At 43.6% G+C, this 21,119-nt stretch overlaps 1 protein-coding gene across 2 annotated transcripts in view; it reads right to left on the reverse strand.

Moving 5' to 3' along the window:
* Window positions 1–1,834: 1,834 nt before the first annotated feature.
* The window catches only part of pyroxd1 (pyridine nucleotide-disulphide oxidoreductase domain 1), a 64,202-nt gene continuing 44,917 nt past the window's right edge, over window positions 1,835–21,119 (reverse strand). For both annotated transcript variants that reach the window (XM_068058924.1, XM_068058925.1), the window contains exons 10-12: window positions 5,698–5,820; window positions 5,456–5,593; window positions 1,835–5,187 (exon numbers count right to left, since the gene is read on the reverse strand). In XM_068058924.1, coding sequence (XP_067915025.1) covers window positions 4,939–5,187; window positions 5,456–5,593; window positions 5,698–5,820 — 510 coding nt within the window. In that variant the 3' untranslated portion in view covers window positions 1,835–4,938. The remainder of the gene's footprint in view (window positions 5,188–5,455; window positions 5,594–5,697; window positions 5,821–21,119) is intronic.

A 21,119-nucleotide genomic window follows, 5' to 3' on the forward strand; every position in this document is an offset into this window, starting at 1 on the left:
AGTACTATAGCGGCAGCCATAGTTGATAGACATTTTATAAATAAACTTGTTACCTTAACCCACAGATTACTATCTTCATTCAGTACAAAGAGTATAGTAACCCGGATATTACATCCAGGATCTGCAGTATTTTGTCTTTTGTACAAGAGTTTAAATTTCTTCTTCACACTTATTTACCTGAAATATGAAGTAGCTAATTTGTTCTTGAATGGACACAAAACATGGTTATAAAGCAAAATAAAGATCAGTAATTAAATTTGTAATTATAATCCATGTTTTTATAATATTCTTAGCAGACTTAATCTAAACTTTCTATTTGCAAGTTTGGGATGCACCAAACTTCAAATGTTACAAGATCAGAATGCAAAATGCTCAAATCTCATAACCCACTGCAAAAAACAATGACGTTTACAAGGTCACATAAATCCCAAGAGCTTACAACCCAACAATTAGCTTGCATCAAGATGGAAGATGGCTGTGGTTGTTGCAGGTCAATCATCTGAGCTCCAGGACATCACTGCAGGAGTTCCTCAGGGTAGTGTCCTAGGCCCAACCATCTTCAGCATGCTTCAATGACCTTCCTTCAATCGTAAGGTCAGAAGTGGGGATATTCGCTGATGATTGCACAATGTTCAGTACCATTCATAACTCCTCAAATACTGAAGTAGTCTGTGTGGAAATGCAGGAAGACCTGGACAATATCCAGGCTTGGGCTGATAAGTGGCAAGTAACATTCACGCCACACAAGTGCCAGGCAATGACCATCTCCAACAAGAGAGAATCTAATTATCTCCCCTTGACATTCAATGGCATTACCATCACTGAATCCCCCACTAACAACATCCTAGGGGCTACCATTGACCAGAAACTGAACTGGACTAGCCATATAAATACCGTGGCTACAAGAGCAGGTCAGAGGCTAGGAATTCTGCGGCGAGTAACTCACCTCCTGACTCCCCAATGCCTGTCCACCATCTACAAGGCACAGGTCAGGAGTGTGATGGAATACTCTCCGCTTGCCTGGATGGGTGCAGCTCCAACAACACTCAAGAAGCTCGACACCATCCAGGACAAAGCAACCCGCTTGATTGGCACACCATCCACAAACATTCACTCCCTCCACCATCGACGCACAGTGGCAGCAGTGTGTGCCATCTACAAGATGCACTGCAGCAACACACTCCTTAGACAGCACCTTCCAAACCCGCGACCTTTCCCACCTCGAAGGACAAGAGCAGCAGATACATGGGAACATCACCACCTGCAAGTTCCCCTCCAAGTCACACACCAGCCTGACTTGGAACTATATCACTGCTCCTTCACTGTTTCTGGGTCAAAATCCTGGAACTCCCTTCCTTACAGCACTGTGGGTGTACCTACCTCACATGGACTGCAGCAGTTCAAGAAGGCAGCTCACCACCACCTTCTCAAGGGCAATTAGGGATTGGCAATAAATGCTGGCACAGCCAGTGATGCCCACATCCCATGAATGAATAAAAAAAATGTTTTACTTTCTCATTTAAATTAGCTTAACATAGGACACATTTAAACAGTGCCTTCAATAAAGAAAAATGCCCAAACGTATTTCCAATATATAACCCTATGTCTATATTATAATGGATACTGCCTAAACTTGTCAATGAACCCTTCAGCCATTAGTGGCCCCACAGCACCTCCTCTGGTGACAGTATGTAACTATAGCATGACAAGTTTACATTGCCAATTTCAATATAAATGTGGACATAAGAATTTATAATAAAGAAAATTGCCAGAAAGTGCAGAGGTGCAAGATTTTTAATATTCTCAGATTATCCAATTGATGAAAGAGATGAGGTAAAATGTTTGCATTTATTTATTTAAAGGCAAAAAACATAAAAACATGCCATATTTACTGCACCCACATGGCCTGCCAACAAATGGGGACAATTAAGTGCACATGAGCGGGTAACATCTAACAAAAGAAAAAACATACAAACTAATGAATCTCCTGCAATGTTGCTCACAAGCTGTACTGTGGGCAGGTCCTCGGAGGTGGCTCTGGACGGAAACTGTTTGCAGAAGTTTAGGGCCAGTGATACTGGGCTGAAGTTTTCTGCTGGCTGGCCTGGGTGTTAGGAAAGTGTGTGCATGTCGAAGATATAGATTGAGACCAAGAGTTTGATATATAAGGATCATTGCACATATTTAAATGGATTTGGGATCAGTGTCAGTATTAGTAAAATGGGAATGACAAACAGTGACACAGAGACAAAAATCAGCTAAACACATGCAGTTGAGGGTATTATTAGAATTAATTTATAGAGCACCTTTTACAACCACAAACTGTCTCAAAGCAGTTCAAACACAATGCATTACTTTTAAATTGCAGTTGCTATTGTTTTGTAGGCAAACATGGCAGTCAATACACTCACAGGATTGAGTGAATTACCAGTTAATTTATTGCGTTGGTTGAAGAATATTGGTCAATATGCCAGGAAAACTCAGCTATTGCCTCAAAACAATGCGACTGGATTTTTCACATCTGCAGCCTGGGCCTCAACTTACGATCTCATTTGTAAGGCAGGACCTGACATAATGCAACATGCCTGTGCAACTGTGCTGAAGTGTCAGCTTGGATTATGTGCTTAAACTTTGGAGTGGGGCTTGAAGGTAGGAGCACTACCACTGAGCATGGTGACACGAGGTAGGATTCAACATGTAAAAAGTGATGCCATTTCAAAGCTATACAGTAAGCATATTTTCTGTTTTTTGAAGCCATTTATGCTTCACAGGCTATACAATTTTACAATTCTAATTGCCTTTACATGGTTGGCAGACTGAAGAGTAGGCCTTGCTATGTAAAAAGAAAAATGTTCAATAAACAGCAAAGCAAAAGACACACACCATGCTCACAAATATCAACAGGATTTAAATTAAAACTTACAGCATGTTACATCACTGTTTACTAAGTGATTAGACTGAACACAGTATTCAGAGGCTTTTTTCAAAGACAGTGAGGTTCTTTGTTTTTACTAACTGCTCCTCAAAGTTGAGAAAAAATAGTAATCGCCTGCAATTTGTAAGTCCTGTTAAATAACATCTAAAATGAAAATGTACATCTTTTATGGATACAGGAAACTGGGATTGTAGAAGTTCAGGCTGATGAAAGGTCACAGACCTGAACCACTAATTCTGTTTCTCTCTTCACAAATGCTGCCAGACCTGCTGTGTATTTCCAGTATTTTCGGTTTTTAAGCTTTTTACAATGATGGGTGATGAGCCAGTGTGTGAGAGTGGGACTACAGTAATGAAGGAAATTTGGTCTGAACCCTGGCAGCCATTTGGTAATGATGAATCCTTATTCACCACTTTCCAATTATAAGGCAAAGAAATGAGCACATCAGGCTTTCTTAGGTTTAAAGAAGTGAAATTTATTAAACTTAAGCTTAAACTCTAATTCGGTTAATGCCTGTGGATACATGATGTGCTCACGCCAGCATGCATACGCGATATACACATGCAGATGGTGACAGAAAAGAGAAGAAAAAAATAAAGTAGAAAGTTTGAGGCAATATCTAAAGAGTTGTTACAGTTCTTCGAGCTCACTGTAGAATCCTTGCTTGTAGGTAATTCTTACTTTCGTTGGGGCCCAGTATTCTTCTTAAACTTTGTTCACTGTAGGAGACTTTTCTCTCTTGGGGGTTCATGTGTCTTCAATGGATTCCGAAGCTGCTGAGAAAGAGATGGGAGCAGACAGGAGAGAGATGTTCTGAATCCAGGAGCCAGGAACTTTCTGTTTTCAAAACACTGTTTTTCCCATTTAAAACTCTCAGTTCAAAACTCTGCAACAGCCAGTTAGTCGTGTGACTAAACTGGTCTGACCATGTCTGTTCTGTGTATTGGGAGCAGGAACTGGTTCCTTTGTTCCAACACTGTCTGCTAGTATGCAAAAATGTCTTTCTGTGAGGGACCTGGCAATTTGAAGTTTAATGCCCATGTGGCAAAATTAACGTGCCTCATTCTTGGCAGGTGGGGGCCTGCATGACAGTAGGTATAAATTGGCAGAGCAGCTTTAAGTACAATGACATTTGGCCCTGTCATGCCTGTGCTGGCTCTTTGCTAGAACAATACAAAATTAATCCCACTTCCCTATTCTCTCCCAGTAGCCCTGGATCTAATTTATCTTCATTGTCATTGTACTTAACATGAGACAAATGGCTAGTTAGAAAAATTGATTACAGGCAGAAGAAATTACAAATTTCACTTGTGAAACATAATGCATAGATAACAAAGCCAAATTTAGTATGATAATTGTCCTGTGAAGTGCCTTGAGATGTTTACCATGTTCAAGATGCTATATAAATGCAAATTATTGCTGCTGCTGGCATGATGCTATTTAAAAATGTTGCAAAACCAAGTACAGCAAGAAATCATCTCATCAAAGCAACAATCCCTATGAGATCAATTGCAAACAAAAACACAAAACATAATTCAGAGCACTTTTTCTTCAAGAACACAATTCATTTGGAAGAGCCAGAGAGAGAAAGATGTAACCAATTTGTGGCATTATAGTAACAATGCAACTTAAAGCACTCAACATCATTCAAGATAGAACTTACACGTTCCATATCTTCAGGATATCCAAAAGTGCAAGTGTGAATGAAGTACTTTTGAAGTGCAGTTATGGTTTTATTATGCAAACAAACAGAGCAGCCAATTTGCATACAGCAAGGTCTCCAAAACAGTAAAGGATATAAATGGCCATCTAATCTGTTATACTGGTGTTGGCTGATGGAGGAAGGTTAGCCAAGACACTGGAAGAACTTCCTGCATCTCCTGAAATAATTCCATTGGATCTTTTACAACCACCAGGCACACAGTACCTCACTATAGTCCATTAGGACAGAATTACAGAACCTGCATACAAAATGCAAATTATGTGTCACAGATTTGTTTATCTTAATCAAAATAATCCTCAATATCAATATTTGGGTCGAGTAAATTCTCTCCATATGCAGACAGATCCATCTGATTTAAAATGAGATTTTCAAAGGTCTCTTCCAAGTCAGTTTCACCAATAAGCACAGCTCCCTTCATTCTTCCATTCTGCATCACTGTTTTCACATACTCCTGGCCACGAGTGCATCGCAGTAACAGCTCATGATCTGTCCCCAGACCCTGGCCATTGTACTTTCCTAGCAACACCACCTGCAAGAAAAGCATCAACAGGCTGAAAGCATTAATGTCAAGTCCTCTAATGAATGAGTTATGATCACAGCATTCTGAGTCATTTAATTTAGAACATGATAGAACTATTCCCTCTCAGCATTCATTGTGTGTAAAAAATGGTAAAACTATTTAGAAAGTAGCACATGGGGAATTTTCCCATATCGTTAGTACAACTGCTCAGGTAAAAGAACAGGGTTCAACTTTTGTGAAATTCTACTTATTTTGTTGTAACCACTTTCAAAATTACCTTATAATTGAAGAATTTGGTGACATGGGCAAACGATTCAAAGCAGAAGTCCAATTCAATTGATTCCCCCAACATTTCTGCTGCTATACACTTTGCTGCATAATATCCCATCTGTCTAGCCTGGGTCCACAGTCGCATCTGTTAGGTTGCGTAAATGAAGGAAAAAACAATTGTAATCATTCAGGCAAATTGCATTTTCTAAGGTGAATGAAAAATACTCTGACAGATGGCACCTCCTGTACCTGTTGCCAAAGAGCGCGAGGCTCCCAAGATACAGTGCAGATGTCACCGGCAGCGAAGATATCTGGGACTGAGGTTTGCATCTGCTCATCTACTTTAAGGCCCCCATCTTCTGCCACATCAAACTACAAAAAGAGAAGTTATGATTATCAAGTAGAACAGTACTGTCAATACATGAATAGTTCCAACTGTTTTAAATGAAAAGTTCAATTTGGAAAGTTCCTCTCCATTTTGAAGGTATTCTTTCTTTAGCACCATAGAAATTTACAGCACAGAAGGTGGGCATTTGGCCCTGTCGTGCCTGTGCTGGCTCTTTGCTAGAACAATACAAAATTAATCCCACTTCCCTATTCTCTCCCAGTAGCCCTGGATCTAACTTATCTTCAAATATTTATCCACTTTTCCATTAAAAGCTGCAATGAATGGCCTTTCCTCGATTACTATCAAATCCTCTTAATTTAAAGTTGCTTAAAGAAAGAACTTGCATTTATGTAGCACCTTTCACAGCCTCAGGATGTCCTAAAGCACTTTGCAGCCAATGAAGTAGTTTTGCTATGTAGTCACTGTTCTAATGTAGGGAAACAGCAGCCAATTTGTGTATAGCAAGCTCCGACAAACGCAATGTGGTAACAATCAGATAATCTTTTTTTTTTTAAAAGTAATGTTGGTTGAGAAATAAATATTTGCCAGGAGATATTGAGTCAAATAGGAGGTGGTGGCGTAGTGGTATTGTCACTGGACCAGTAACCCAGAGACCCAGGGTATTGTTGTGGGGACATGGGTTCAAATCCCACCACAGCAGAAGGTGGAATTTGAATTCAATTAATAAATCTGGAATTAAAAGCTAGTTTAATGATGGCCATGAAACCATTGTCGATTGTTGTAAAAACCCATCTGGTTCACTAATGTCCTTTAGGGAAGGAAATCTGCTGTCTTTACCTGGTCTGGTCTACATGTGACTCCAGACCCGCAGCAATGTGGTTGACTCTTACATGCCCTCTGAAACGGCCTAACAAGCCACTCAGTTGTATATAACCACTATGAAGTCAATAAAAAGGAATAAAACCGGACGGACCACCCGGCATCGACCGAGGCATCCGAAACGACAACAGCAAACCCATCCCTATCGACCCTGCAAAGTCCTCCTTACCAACATCTGGAGGCTTGTGCCAAAGTTGGGAGAGCTGTCCCACAGACTAGTCAAGCAACAGCCTGACATAGTCATACTCACGGAATCATACCTGACAGATAATGTCCCAGACACTGCCATCACCAACCCTGGGTATGTCCTGTCCAAATGGCAGGACAGACCCACCAGAGGTGGTGGCACAGTGGTATACAGTAGGGAGGGAGTTGCCCTGAGAGTCCTCAACATCGACTCTGGACCCCATGAAGTCTCATGGCATCAGATCAAACATGGACAAGGAAACCTCCTGCTGATTACCACCTACTACCCTCCCTCAGCTGATGAGTCAGTACTCCTCCATGTTGAACAGCACTTGGAGGAAGCACTGAGGGTGGCGAGGGCACAAAATGTACTCTGGGTGGGGGACTTCAATGTCCATCACCAAGAGTGGCTCGGTAGCACCACTACTGACCGAGCTGGCTGAGTCCTAAAGGACATATCTGCTAGACTGGGTCTGCGGCAGGTGGTGAGGGAACCAAGAGGGGAAAACATACTTGACCTCGTCCTCACCAATCTGCCTGCCGCAGATGCATCTGTTCATGACAGTATTGGTAGGAGTGACCACCGCACAGTCGTTGTGGAGACGAAGTCCCGCCTTCACATTGAGGATACCCTCCATCGTGTTGTGTGGCACTACCACCATGCTAAATGGGATAGATTACGAACAGATCTAGAAATGCAAAACTGGGCATCCATGAGGCGCTGTGTGCCATCAACAGCAGCAGAATTGTACTCAACCACAATCTGTAACCTCATGGCCTGGCATATCCCCCACTGTACCATTACCATCAAGCCAGGAGACCAACCCTGGTTCAATGAAGAGTGCAGGAGGGCATGCCAGGAGCAGCACCAGGCATACCTCAAAATGAGGTGTCAACCTGGTGAAGCTACAACACAGGACTATCTGCGTGCCAAACTGCGTAAGCAGCATGTGATAGACAGAGCTAAGCGATCCCACAACCTAAGGATCAGATCTAAGCTCTGCAGTCCTGCCACATTCAGCCGTAAATGTTGGTGGACAATTAAACAACTAACTGGAAGAGGTGGCTCCACAAATATCCCCATCCTCAATAACGGGGAGCCCAGCACATCAGTGCGAAAGATAAGGCTGAAGCATTTGCAACAATCTTCAGCCAGAAGTGCCGAGTTGATGATCCATCTCGGCCTCCTCCTAAAGTCACCAGCATCACAGATGCTAGACTTCAGCCAATTTGATTCACTCCGCATGACATCAAGAAACGACTGAAGGCATTGGATACTGCAAAGGCTATGGGTCCAGACAATATTCTGGTAATAGTACTGAAGACCTGTGCTCCAGAACTTGCCGCGCCCCCAGCCAAGCTGTTCCAGTACAGCTACAACACTGGCATCTACCCTGCAATGTGGAAAATTGCCCAGGTATGTCCTGTATACAAAAAGCAGGACAAGTCCAACCCGGCCAATTACCACCCCATCAGTCTACTCTCAATCATCAGTAAAGTGATGGAAGGTGTTATCAACAGTGCCATCAAGCGGCGTTTGCTGAGCAATAACCTGCTCAGTGACACTCCATTTGGGTTCCGCCAGGGCCACTCAGCTCCTGACCTCATGACAGCCTTGGTTCAAACATGGACAAAAGAGCTGAACTCAAGAGGTGAGGCGAGAGTGACTGCCCTTGACATCAAGGCAGCATTTGACTGAATATGGCATCAAGGAGCCCTAGCAAAACTGAGGTCAATGGGAATCAGGGAGAAAATCCTCCACTGGCTGGAGTCATACCTAGCACAAAGGAAGATGGTTGTGGGTGTTGGAGGTCAATCATCTGAGCTCTAGGATATCACTGCAAGAGTTCCTCAGGGTAGTGTCCTAGGCCCAACCATCTTCAGCTGCTTCATCAATGACCTTCCTTCAATCATAAGGTCAGAAGTGGGGATGTTCGCTGATGATTGCACAATGTTCAGCACCATTCGTGATCCTCAGATACTGAAGCAGTCAGTGTAGAAATGCAGTAAGACCTGGACAATATCCAGGCTTGGGCTGATAAGTGGAAAGTAACATTCGCGCCACACAAGTGCCAGGCAATGACCATCTCCAACAAGAGAGAATCTAACCATCTCCCCTTGACATTCAATGACATTACCAACACTGAATCCCCCACTATCAACATCCTAGGAGCTACCATTGACCAGAAACTGAACTGGAGTAGCCATATAACTACTGTGGCTACAAGAGCAGGTCAGAGGCTAGGAATCCTGAGGGGAATAACTCACCTCCTGACTCCCCAAAGCCTGTCCACCATCTACAAGGCACAAGACAGGAGTGTGATGGAATACTCTCCACTTGCCTGGATGGGTGCAGCTCCAACAACACTCAAGAAGCTCGACACCATCCAGGACAAAGCAGCCCGCTGGATTGGCACCCCATGTACAAACATTCACTCCCTTCACTGACGCACAGTGGCAGCAGTGTGTACCATCTACAAGATGCACAGCAGCAACGCACCAAGGCTCCTTAGACAGCACCTTCCAAACCCGCGACCTCTACCAACTAGAAGGACAAGGGCAGCAAATACATGGGAACACCACCAGCTGAAAGTTTCCCTCCAAGTCACACACCAGCCTGACTTGGAACTATATCGCCGTTCTTTCACTGTCACTGGGTCAAAATCCTGGAACTTCCTTCACAACAGCACTGTGGGTATACCTACCCCAAATGGACTGCAACGGTTCAAGAAGGCAGCTCACAACGACCTTCTCAAGGGCAATTAGGGATGAGCAATAAATGCTGGCCTGGCCAGCGACGCCCACATCCCATGAATGAATTTTAAAAATTAAGTAATTTAACATTTTTGTACTAAATTCCCACTTTCCTACATTACTTACATACCTTAATTTAAATCACTGGATAATTCAAATCCTTTTAGTGCAAAAAGAACTTTCAATGATCAGAAATAGATCGTGGCAAAGCATTCCATGCTCTTAACACTAAAGAAATTTCTGCTAACCACTGACATTTTTAAAATGACAATGCTTGGTCACTGACTCCTCTATTAGAAGAAATAACATTTTCCCATCAAAACCACTCAGGTTTTTTCAGGAACCTGCAGGCCATCTGTCTGGCAGTTCTGCTCTGAATAGCCACCAGGTGGTGTGTATGTGGCTCAATCATCATTTTTCTCCTCCATAATGGACTGGATTGAGAACTCGGTACAAATGCTGCATCAACAAACCACTTATTTAATCATTCTCTGCTTCATTTCCAAATTTCTATATGAATTAGAAGGTAAAGCTAAAGGAAAAGTAGATGCAAATCCAACAAGATAGGGCCGGGTTAAAACTGCACTTTAATACTTGGGATCCATAAATAGTCATGGCTTATGAGCCTCCTGCCACATTGAGCAGTGAAAGTTGCCCAGGAGTACAGAGATAACTTTCTAACTCAGACAGTCTTGTGACGACGTTATGAGCTGTATAACAAGGGGCTGTAGTCCTGGTGGATAGCGGTCTGTCACGGGGGGCAATAGTAGGGAATTATTCAGAATTTAGAGGGCATAAATATAAGATAGTCACTAATAAATCCAATAGGGAATTCAGCAGGAACTACTTTACTAGATGAAGTACGGTGGGAGGAGGGTCATGTGGAGTATAAACCCTGACATAGACCTGCTGGGCCGAATGTCCTGTCCTGTAGATTTTATGTACCTCATCTCACCCTATCAACACTTCCTTCTATTCCTTTTCCCCTCATATACTTATCTAGCTTCCCCTTAAATGCATCTATGCTAATTAATTGTTCCAAGAATTAAGGGAGATTTTCACTTTTGAAATAGCTGCAATGATGGCAACTGATGCACAAGCCACACAAACCTGCATTACTGGATATTCAACCTACCCCGTGCCCCTACCCCCCCAAAAAAAATATCCATTTTAACTTGCAACATTATAGACAACATTTTTGTTTTTAAAAATCTGTACCGGCAATGATTTCTGTAAGTCACTTCAGTGAACTTCAGCCAAAAGAACATAAGAAATAGGAGCAGGAGTAGGCCATTCGGCCCCTCGTACCTGCCTCGCCATTCAATAAGATCATGGCTGATCTGCCCCAGACCTCAACTCTTCTTTCGTGCCAGCTCCTCATAGCCCTCAACTCCTCGATATTTCAAAAATCTATCTCCCTCTTCTTTAAATACTTTGTGATCTAGCTTCCACAACTCTCTGGGGTAAAGAATTCCAGACATTCACTACCCTCAGAGAAGAAAAGGACATTTAATTGTGCTGTTGAACTTTCAAGTATAACAAACACAGTACACCAAGACACCACAGGTGAGCTAGCTGTTGCAGATATTCCTGAGTTCGAGGGCATAGATTTTTCTGTGACCCACAGCATGCTCTGATATCTCTAGTTCAGCAACTGATGGCTAGCTGTCTTTTGTTTTTTAAATATACAGATGTTCAAAAGCAGTGTACAAGATGCCTACTAACCAGGAGACCATAGATAGGCAGTTGAAGCCACGTGCAAATCACTGTCAGCGGTAGTCAATGTAAACACTGAAATGCAGCACATGTTTGGTAAAATCATGGAAACAAAGAACAGGAACAGGCCGTTCGACCCTCCAAGCCTGCGCCGATCTTGATGCTGCCTGAATTAAAACCTTCTGCACTTCGGGGACCGTATCCCTCTATTCCCATCCTATTCATGAATTTGTCAAGATGCCTCTTAAACATCATTATCGTACCTGCTTCCACCATCTCCCCCGGCAGCAAGTTCCAGGCACTCACCACCCTCTGTGTAAAGAACTTGCCTCGCACATCCCCTCTAAACTTTGCCCCTCTCACCTTAAACCTATGCCCCCTAGTAACTGACTCTTCCACCCTGGGAAAAAGCTTCTGACTATTCACTCTGTCCATGCCGCTCATAACTTTGTAAACCTCTATCATGTCACCCCTCCACCTCCGTCGTTCCAGTGAAAACAATCCGAGTTTATCCAACCTCTCCTCAGAGCTAATGCCCTCCAGACCAAGCAACATCCCGGTAAACCTCTTCTGTACCCTCTCCAAAGCCTCCACGTCCTTCTGGTAGTGTGGCGACCAGAATTGCACACAATATTCTAAGTGTGGCCTAACTAAGGTTCTGTACAGCTGCAACATGACTTGCCAATTTTTATACTCTATGCCCCGACCGATGAAGGCAAGCATGTCGTATGCCTTCTTGACTACCTTATCCACCTGCGTTGCCACTTTCAGTGAACTGTGGACCTGTACGCCCAGATCTCTCTGCCTGTCAATACTCCTAAGGGTTCTGCCATTTACTGTATACTTCCCACCTGCATTAGACCTTCCAAAATGCATTACCTCACATTTGTCCGGATTAAACTCCATCTGCCATTTCTCCGCCCAAGTCTCCAACCAATCTATATCCTGCTGTATCCTCTGACAATCCTCATCACTGTCCGCAACTCCACCAACCTTTGTGTTGTCCGCAAACTTACTAATCAGACCAGCTACATTTTCCTCCAAATCATTTATATATACTACAAAGAGCAAAGGTCCCAGCACTGATCCCTGCGGAACACCACTAGTCACATCCCTCCATTCAGAAAAGCACCCTTCCACTGCTACCCTCTGTCTTCTATGACCGAGCCAGTTCTGTTTCCATCTTGCCAGCTCACCTCTGATCCCATGTGACTTCACCTTTTGTACCAGTCTGCCATGAGGGACCTTGTCAAAGGCTTTACTGAAGTCCATATAGATAACATCCACTGCCCTTCCTTCATCAATCATCTTCATCACTTCCTCAAAAAACTCAATCAAATTAGTGAGACACGACCTCCCCTTCACAAAACCATGCTGCCTCTCGCTAATAAGTTTGTTTGTTTCCAGATGGGAGTAAATCCTGTCCCGAAGAATCCTCTCTAATAATTTCCCTACCACTGATGTAAGGCTCACCGGCCTATAATTTCCTGGATTATCCTTGCTACCCTTCTTAAACAAAGGAACAACATTGGCTATTCTCCAGTCCTCTGGGACCTCACCTGTAGCCAATGAGGATGCAAAGATTTCTGTCACAGCCCCAGCAATTTCTTCCCTTGCCTCCCTTAGTATTCTGGGGCAGATCCCATCAGGCCCTGGGGACTTATCTACCTTAATGCTTTGCAAGACACCCAACACCTTCTCCTTTTTGATAATGAGATGACTGACGCCATCTACACTCCCTTCCCTAGACTCATCATCCACCAAGTCCTTCTCTTTGGTGAATACTGATGCAAAGTACTCATTTAGTACCTCGCCCATTTCCTCTGACTCCACACACAGATTCCCTTCTCTGTCCTTGAGTGGGCCAACCCTTTCCCTAGTTACCCTCTTGCTCTTTATATATGTATATAAAGCCTTGGGATTATCCTTAATCCTGTTTGCCAATGACTTTTCATGACCCCTTTTAGCCCTCCTGACTCCTTGCTTAAGTTCCTTTCTACTGTCTTTATATTCCTCAAAAGATTCGTCTGTTCCCAGCCTTCCAGCCCTTACGAATGCTTCCTTTTTCTTTTTGACTCGGCTCACAATATCCCGCGTTATCAGAGGTTCCCGAAACTTGCCAAACTTATCCTTCTTCCTCACAGGAAGATGCTGGTCCTGGATTCTAATCAACTTACATTTGAAAGACTCCCACACGTAGCTGAAATGTCAGCAACACTCAGTGTCTCTTACGTTATTGCACTGGAGAGGATTAATACCCCAACTGCCTCTCGAAAAATAGTCCATTATCCAGTCCCAACAGTTTTCATGGCTTTGGACCATAGAGGGTGCAGGTGTAACTGATCAGGTTCTCTCTTTATCCTGCTAAACAATTTGTATGTAACCATTTTTGATGTAGAACATTTCCCAAAGCAAGTGAATGGTAGCATAGTGCTAATAGTACTGGATTTGTAACCCAGAAGCCTGGACTAATGCTCCAGAGACATGAGTTCAAATCCCACCATGGTAGCTGGGGAATTTAAACTCAATTAATTAAATAAATCTGGAATAAAAAGCTAGTCTCAGCATGCACTACTGGATTGTCACTACTGGAGTGCCAGAGCCTCAGCGATCGTCCAAAAGGTTTGAGGTTCTTTCAGCTTGTTTGGATGAGAGTGGGGGCTGCAAGATGGATGAGCTAACTGGCCATGGCACCGTGGTATAGGAAGCCATTCAAGTGGAGGGAGCAAAAGGAATGTAGTGGTAGTAGGTGACAGTATAGTGAGGGGGATTGACACTGTTCTCTGCAGCAAAGAGCGAGAGTCTAGAAGGCTGTGTTGCCTGCCCAGTGCCAGGGTTCGGGACATCTGCTCAGGGCTGGAGAGGAACTTACAGCGGGAGAGGAAGGATCCAGACGTCTTGATCCATGTAGGTACCAACGACATAGGCAGGACAAGGAAAGAGGTTCTGCATAGTCAATATGAGGATCTAGGCACCAAATTAAGCAGAAACTCAAAGGTAATAATTTCAGGATTAATCTCTGAGTCACATGCAAATTAGCATAGGGCAAATAAGATTAGAAAAATAAATGTGTGGCTGAAAGATTGGTGTGGTAGAAGCAGGTGCCAGTTCGTGGGGCACTGGCACCAGTACTGGGAAAAGTGGGGGCTGTACCATTGAGGCGGTCTACACCTGAACCGTAATGGGGCTGGTGTTCTAGCAAGTCGCATAACTAGGGAAGTAGAGAGGGTTCTAAACTAAATAGTGGGGGCAAGGGAATATGTGGCAAATGAAGAGTCGAGACAAGGCAAGAAAGGTATTAATATGGGAAATGATAAACAGACAGTGACAAGCAGGGATAGAGTAAATCAGCAGTCAAGGATGGATGCTACAAAAATAATAAAAGGACAAAACTAAAGGCTCTGTATCTGAATGCGCGAGGTATTTGAAACAAAATAGATGAACTGATAGCACAAATAGAAATAAGTAAGTACGATCTGATAACCATTAGAGACATGGCTGCAGGATGACATAGATTGGGATCTGAATATTGAAGCGTACATGACATTTAAGAAGGACAGGAAGTGAGGGAAAGGTGAAGGCGTGGCTCTGTTAATTAATGATGGAATGAGCACGCTGGAGAGGGATGATCTAATTTCAGGCAACCAGATGTAGTAGCGGTTTGGGTAGAGATGAAAAATGACAAAGATGAGATGTCATTCGTGGGAGTGGCGTGCAGGCCCCCAACAGTAACCACATGGTCGGATAGAGTATAAAGAAAGAAATAATGGGAGTTTGTCAAAAAGGTACAGCAATAATCATGGGGGTTTTTAACCTACATATAGACTGGAAAACTCAGATAGGCAATGGTAGCCTAGATGAGGAGTTCATGGAATGTTTTCAGGATAGTTTCTTAGAACAGCACATTCTGGAGCCAGCGAGCAGGCTATACTAGACCTGGTATTGTGCAACAAGACAGGATTAATTGATGACCACATAGTGAAGGCACCCCGATCATATGACTGAATTTTACATTCAGTTTGAGGGAGAGAAGAATGGGTCCAAAACTAGTATTTTAAACTTAAATAAGGACAATTATGAGGGCATGAAAGCAGAATTGTTAAAGTGAACTGGCAAACTAGGTTAAGGGATAGGTCAGTCGAGATGCAGTGGCAGACATCGAAGTGGATATTTCAGAATACACAACAGATACATTCTAACGAGAAAGAAAAATTCCAAGGGAGGACCTACAACCTGTGGTTAACTAAAAAAAGTTAAGGATAGTATCAAACAAAGAAAAAGCATATAATTGCACAAAGATGGGGGGCAGGCAGTGGAAGCAGAGTCTTTAAATATTTTTAAGGCAGAGGTAGATAGATTCTTGATAAGCAAGGGGGTGAGAAGTTATTGGGGTTAGACGGGAATATTGAATCGAGGTTACAATCATATTAGCCATGATCATATTGAATGGTGGAGCAGGCTTGAGGGGCCACGTGGCCTACTCCTGCTCCTAATTTATATGTTCGTATAAAAATCCATCTGGTTCACTAATGCCCTTTAGGGAAGGAAAACTACAGTTCTTACCTGCTCTGCCTCCATACGCCCAGTTATGTGGTTGACTTTTAACTGCCCTCTGAAATGGCCTAGCAAGTCACTCAATTGTATCAAGTTGCTACAGAAAAGTTGAATATGAATAAAACCGGAAGCACCACCCGACATCGACCTAGGCATCGGAAATAACAAAGGCACACACTGTAAACTTGACTCTGCAAAGTCCTCCTCACTAACATCTGGGGCTTGTGTTGAAATTGGGAGAGTTGTCCCACAGACCAGTCAAGCAACAGCCTGATTTGGTCATACTCGCCAAATCATACCTCACAGCCAATGTCCCAGACATTTTGACCACTATCTGAGTATGTCCTGTCCCACTAGCAGGACAGACCCACCAAAGGTGGTGGCATAGTCGTATACAGTCAAGAGGGAGTTGCTCTGAGAGTCCCCAACATTGTCACCATACCCCATGAAGTCTCATCAGGTGAAACATGCTGATTACCACCTACGGCCCTCCTTCAGCTGATGAATGAACTCCTCCATGTTGATCATCACTAGGATGAAGCAGAGGGTAGCAAGGGCACAGAATGTACTCTGGGTGGGGGACTTCCATGTCCATCATGTCGCAGATGCATCCATCCATCACAGTATTCATGGAATGACCATGGCGCAGTCCTTGTGGAGACGAAATCCCGTCTTTACACGGAGGACACAGTTACAAGAGTTTCGTTTTTAAATTGAAAACTTAGAATTCTATGCGTTTTTAAAAACTGAGGTAAGGATTTTTCTCTGTGGACATTGATTGCAGAAACTTGGTGGGTTTGAACTGAGTGAAATACACAGACTGCAAGGCACTGGTTTCCAAACAACTCAGCAGGGGATTGACAGGTCAAGATTTATGATTGTCATGTAACTTGATTGTTAAAGTTAGTTTCACTTTGGATTGTGAAAAGAAGGAGCAGGCAGTTTGAAATCTGGCTGCGACCTGCCTGGAGACGGGAGAAAAAAAGGCCTCTCTCTGTAAAGGAGACTTGTATCTCTTGAAAAGAATTCCTGCATTTGAAAGGTGGCAGATTCCTGTTACCTCCTGTCTCTGAAGAATTCCTGCATCCAGTGAGATTTCTGTTGCCTCCTGTGTTTTGGGTAACCCTAGAACCTGAACAAAGCTTCTACTGCTAGACTGCTGCTTTAAAACCCAAGAACTGTATGTCGATGGAAGACAATCCTTACTGTCTTACATGGAGATTCCAGTCTCACCATTCGCTATTTAGCGGCGCTCTGGGTCCCTGTTAATTCAAGTGCCCCCTCCTCAGGAGGGAGGCCTGATGTCTGGGATGCCCCTGCCCATCAGCGATGTCTGCCTCCTGTTAAAGGCCCTCTTGTCCCTCAAGTGGTAAAAGGGAGATACTCATACTTCACAGAAAGATCAACATGACAGTTGCGTTAGTGGCAGCCCTGCATCCCCTACTGGGGTATCCTATATAGTTCATCCTCCCAGCTCTGAGGGGAGCAAATGGGGGTGAGCTGTGAAAGATGATGGTCTGCAGCCGAGATGCAGCCATGCATCTGTCAGGATGAGTTGATGCGTAACCCCTTTGTGGTGCCTCCCTTTTCATTTCCTTCTTCATTCTGTGTAGACACATGCAATCTCTAAAACGGAGAGGTGTGGTGTACTCACCTTGGCAAAATGAAGGAGGTCACTGACCCTTCTGCAGCACCGCACCAATATTCAGGGGGGTGCCGCACAGCTACTGACCTCCTCTGCAATCTCCATTCAGGCTTGCTTGGTCAGGCGGGAGGTCCTCCTCATGCCATCACTGGGGAAGAGAACTTCCTGCCTTTCCCCTGCAGCCTGAAAGAGAACCTTGAGGGATGCATCACTAAACCGTGGGGCCACCTGTTGTCTCGCCTCTGTCATCCTGCGGCGTCCTTCTCCGGGGAGGCGGGGGGGGGGGGGGGGGTGGCGGTTGGTGGTCCAGGAGTCACTACAGCAACGGCTTCACCAGACAGCACTGCAAATGAGTCTAAGGCAGCAATACAAGCAGGGCATCGTGACAAGCGGGGCCGGCGCCCACTTCTGGGTCTGCCGCCGGGACCCGCAGTAGGCTCACTATATTCAACCCTGCTAGACACAGTAAATTCACTTGTTTAGCATGCAGATTATCAAATATATGAGGAATTATTATTCAGATGAAGTAATTGCAGGAAAAATTGATATTTCAGTCTGGGTTTTTAGCATGGGCATCCAACAAATGCAGACCAAGCTTTTTTCATTTTCCAGGTTATTGATACTTTCTGTAATCACCTGTGGAAATCAGTGTTATATTATTTTCACATTCAAGTCTGATCGCACTCTTTGCCAAATGTCAAGTGCTGAATCCAAAAAAATTTCAAACCTCTTCGATCAGTTCTTCATTTGTCAATGAGGTCAGACCTCTCAAATGACAATGACTTCAGTAATTCATTAACAAATCTGCTTATTTTAAAAGTAAATCTGCTTTGTCAAATGTGCTCCAAAACAACTGCTATTTATGTACAATTAGTGAAAAATTCAATACCTTCCATTTGTCATTTCCCTTTGCTGACAGATAAGTATTTTAATGCTTATTTGCTTTTAAGTGTGTTTTAAACAGATTTAACTGTCAGTTTTGAGTGGCAAGATTTGAATTAGTGGTTCCCTTTTAGTGTTCAAATTGAAGGTATTAGAGGATTAGAGTACTTTTCACCCAGTACTCCCTTAGGCCATCAACAGTACAGCTAGACATCGATTAAACTTCCTGTTGCCTGCTTTAATCCCAAATTCAAATGAGCACACCCTAATGCAACAAAGAGAAAGCTCCCATAGCAACTATTCTTGTAACTCAAGTGAAACTAGCAATTCATTTAACACTTTCCTTGTGTGGACTCATACCCATCAAGAACTGTGTATATTGTCATGCCCAGTAAAGACACATTTTTTTAAAATTTTATTTTAGGAAATGGACTTGATTCAATGTGGACTCCTTGAAACTGACTTTTCGTCTTATAAAAATAAGTGGATAATGTGCTGCCGAGATGGCTGCCGAAAGTCAGATGACCTGGCCTCACTGCCTCGGAAAGGTCAAAAATTGCCTCACTGGCTCGGAAAGGACAAAAGGATACATTCCAGACTAAGAGGTGTTAACTACACCCATCCTGAAACCATCAAGAGACATTCCTGAATTGAATGGGTTCTTCTGAGACTAAGAAGGCGTGAAGTAGCCACATCATAACAGAATGATACTCGTCCAGACATCAACAGATAACCATGGATTACATACCCTGGTTCATTGTGTGGTTATACCAAGAGAGAAGGCCATGTGTCAAATAACAGAAATGCGAATGTGATGAATTTGTACCTTAAAAGGCATCCTCTGGGGAGAGAGGGAGGGGGAGATCAACAAAATTGCAGAAAGCAGTCCAGCCAGTGGCTGTGGAAAGAAGTCCAGCCAGGCAAGGAAGGAACCCTGCTGCTAATTCTATACTTCAGCTTGGTGCAACAATAAAGTAATCGCCACCTCCAACCTGAAGTCTTAACCACCAGAAATCTACAACGCCTCAAAAAGTTCAAGACTACAAACACCCAGGCCTGCACCTTTAAAAGAGACTGTCCTTCCGAGAAGATTCAATAGGTTTACTGAAAACCACAAACACTTTAAACGACTTACCCTTTTCCCTCTCTATTTATTCTTGCGTATGCATGTGTAGGTGAATGTGTGCATGAGTGGTGTTGCAAGCATTTTGGGAATCATGAAAAAATAGTTATCTTTTGTTTAAACTATGAGAAAACCTGTCATTTTTCTGTTTATTTGACCCTAAAAACACTCAGGAACTAACTCATCATTTTAAGCAAAACATGATTGCGGTTAGTTGGGAGGTAACCAGTGGGAACCACCCACACCCCCTACCACCTGTCTGTAACAATATATTAATTTGAGGTTTGTCGAGGATATTCTATGATTGTTGCAAACCAACCCATAACAACACACCTAGAAACTTTTAAAAAAGATGGATAAACGAAGCTGTGATATTTGACAACCAGTCACAATATCAACTCATCATTCAAAAGAAAGCTATTTTCTGTGAAAACATCCCAAAAATAGCCAGCGGGGTTCAGGTTCTTAAAATTAACCATTTTTGCAAGATTGCTCCATCCCACCTTAGTTGTAAGCCAGGAGGGGGCCAGACATTTAGCTATTACAAAGATTCATTATTAATGTTCCATAGGCCTAAAACAGTGTTATTCTAAGTTAAGAGCACACAAGGAAAACAACTTTTGTCAAGCCAAGAATGATGGATGATTTCAGACGACACTTGAAAGGTATGAACTAGATCAGTAGTTCTTAACTTGGTTGGTTGAACGACACCTTTTCAAAACAATTAGTAATCACAATCCCTCCCCAATCATAGGAACATAGGAAATAGGAGCAGGAGTATGCCATTCAGTCCCTTGAGCCTGCTCCACCATTCAACCAAATCATGACTGATCTTCTATCTCAATGCCATTTTCCCACACTATCCCCATATCCCTTTATATCTTTAATATCTAGAAATCTATCGATCCCGGTCTTGAACATATTCAATGACTGAGCCTCCACAGCTCTCTGGAGTCAAGAGTTCTGCAGAGTCACCACCCTCTGAGTGAATAAATTCCTCCACAACTAAGTCCTAAATGGCCTACCTCCTTTTCTGAGACTGTGTCCCCAAGTTCTAGAATCCCCAGCCAGGGGAAACATCCTTCCTGTATCTACCTTGTCAGCCCTATATGAACTTTGTATGCTTCAAAATAAATATGTAAATTCAAATTCAATATAATACTCATAGTATAGAAGTGCTGCATGTAAAGAGCATTTTAATAATGCTTCAAAGAAAACAGGTACTGAAGTGGTTATCAGAGAGATGGGTGTGCCTGCTTCTCAAAGCAATATGTCTATCCCTGTGGGAGCAGCAGAGCAGAGTGTGGTGGGGGATGGCGGGGGGTTGGAGGCCAGTGAACAGTGGCGCGTATTAGGACAGCCATGGGTGCAGGGGAAAGAGCAGTAGCAGCGTGGTGTGGTGGGGGTGGGAAAAGAGAGCAGCAGCGGCTCGGTGGGGGAAGAGCGGCAGCGGCGCGGTGGGGGAAGAGCGGCAGCATGGGGACGGGGGTGGGAGGAGCAGCAGCAGCGTGGGGATTGCGCAATAGTGCGGGGGGTGTGGGGGGAGGAGCAGCAGCTGGGGGCCGGGGGTGGGAGAGAGCAGC

This window comes from Heterodontus francisci, chromosome 27, assembly GCF_036365525.1.
Source record: "Heterodontus francisci isolate sHetFra1 chromosome 27, sHetFra1.hap1, whole genome shotgun sequence".
NCBI lineage: Eukaryota > Metazoa > Chordata > Chondrichthyes > Heterodontiformes > Heterodontidae > Heterodontus > Heterodontus francisci.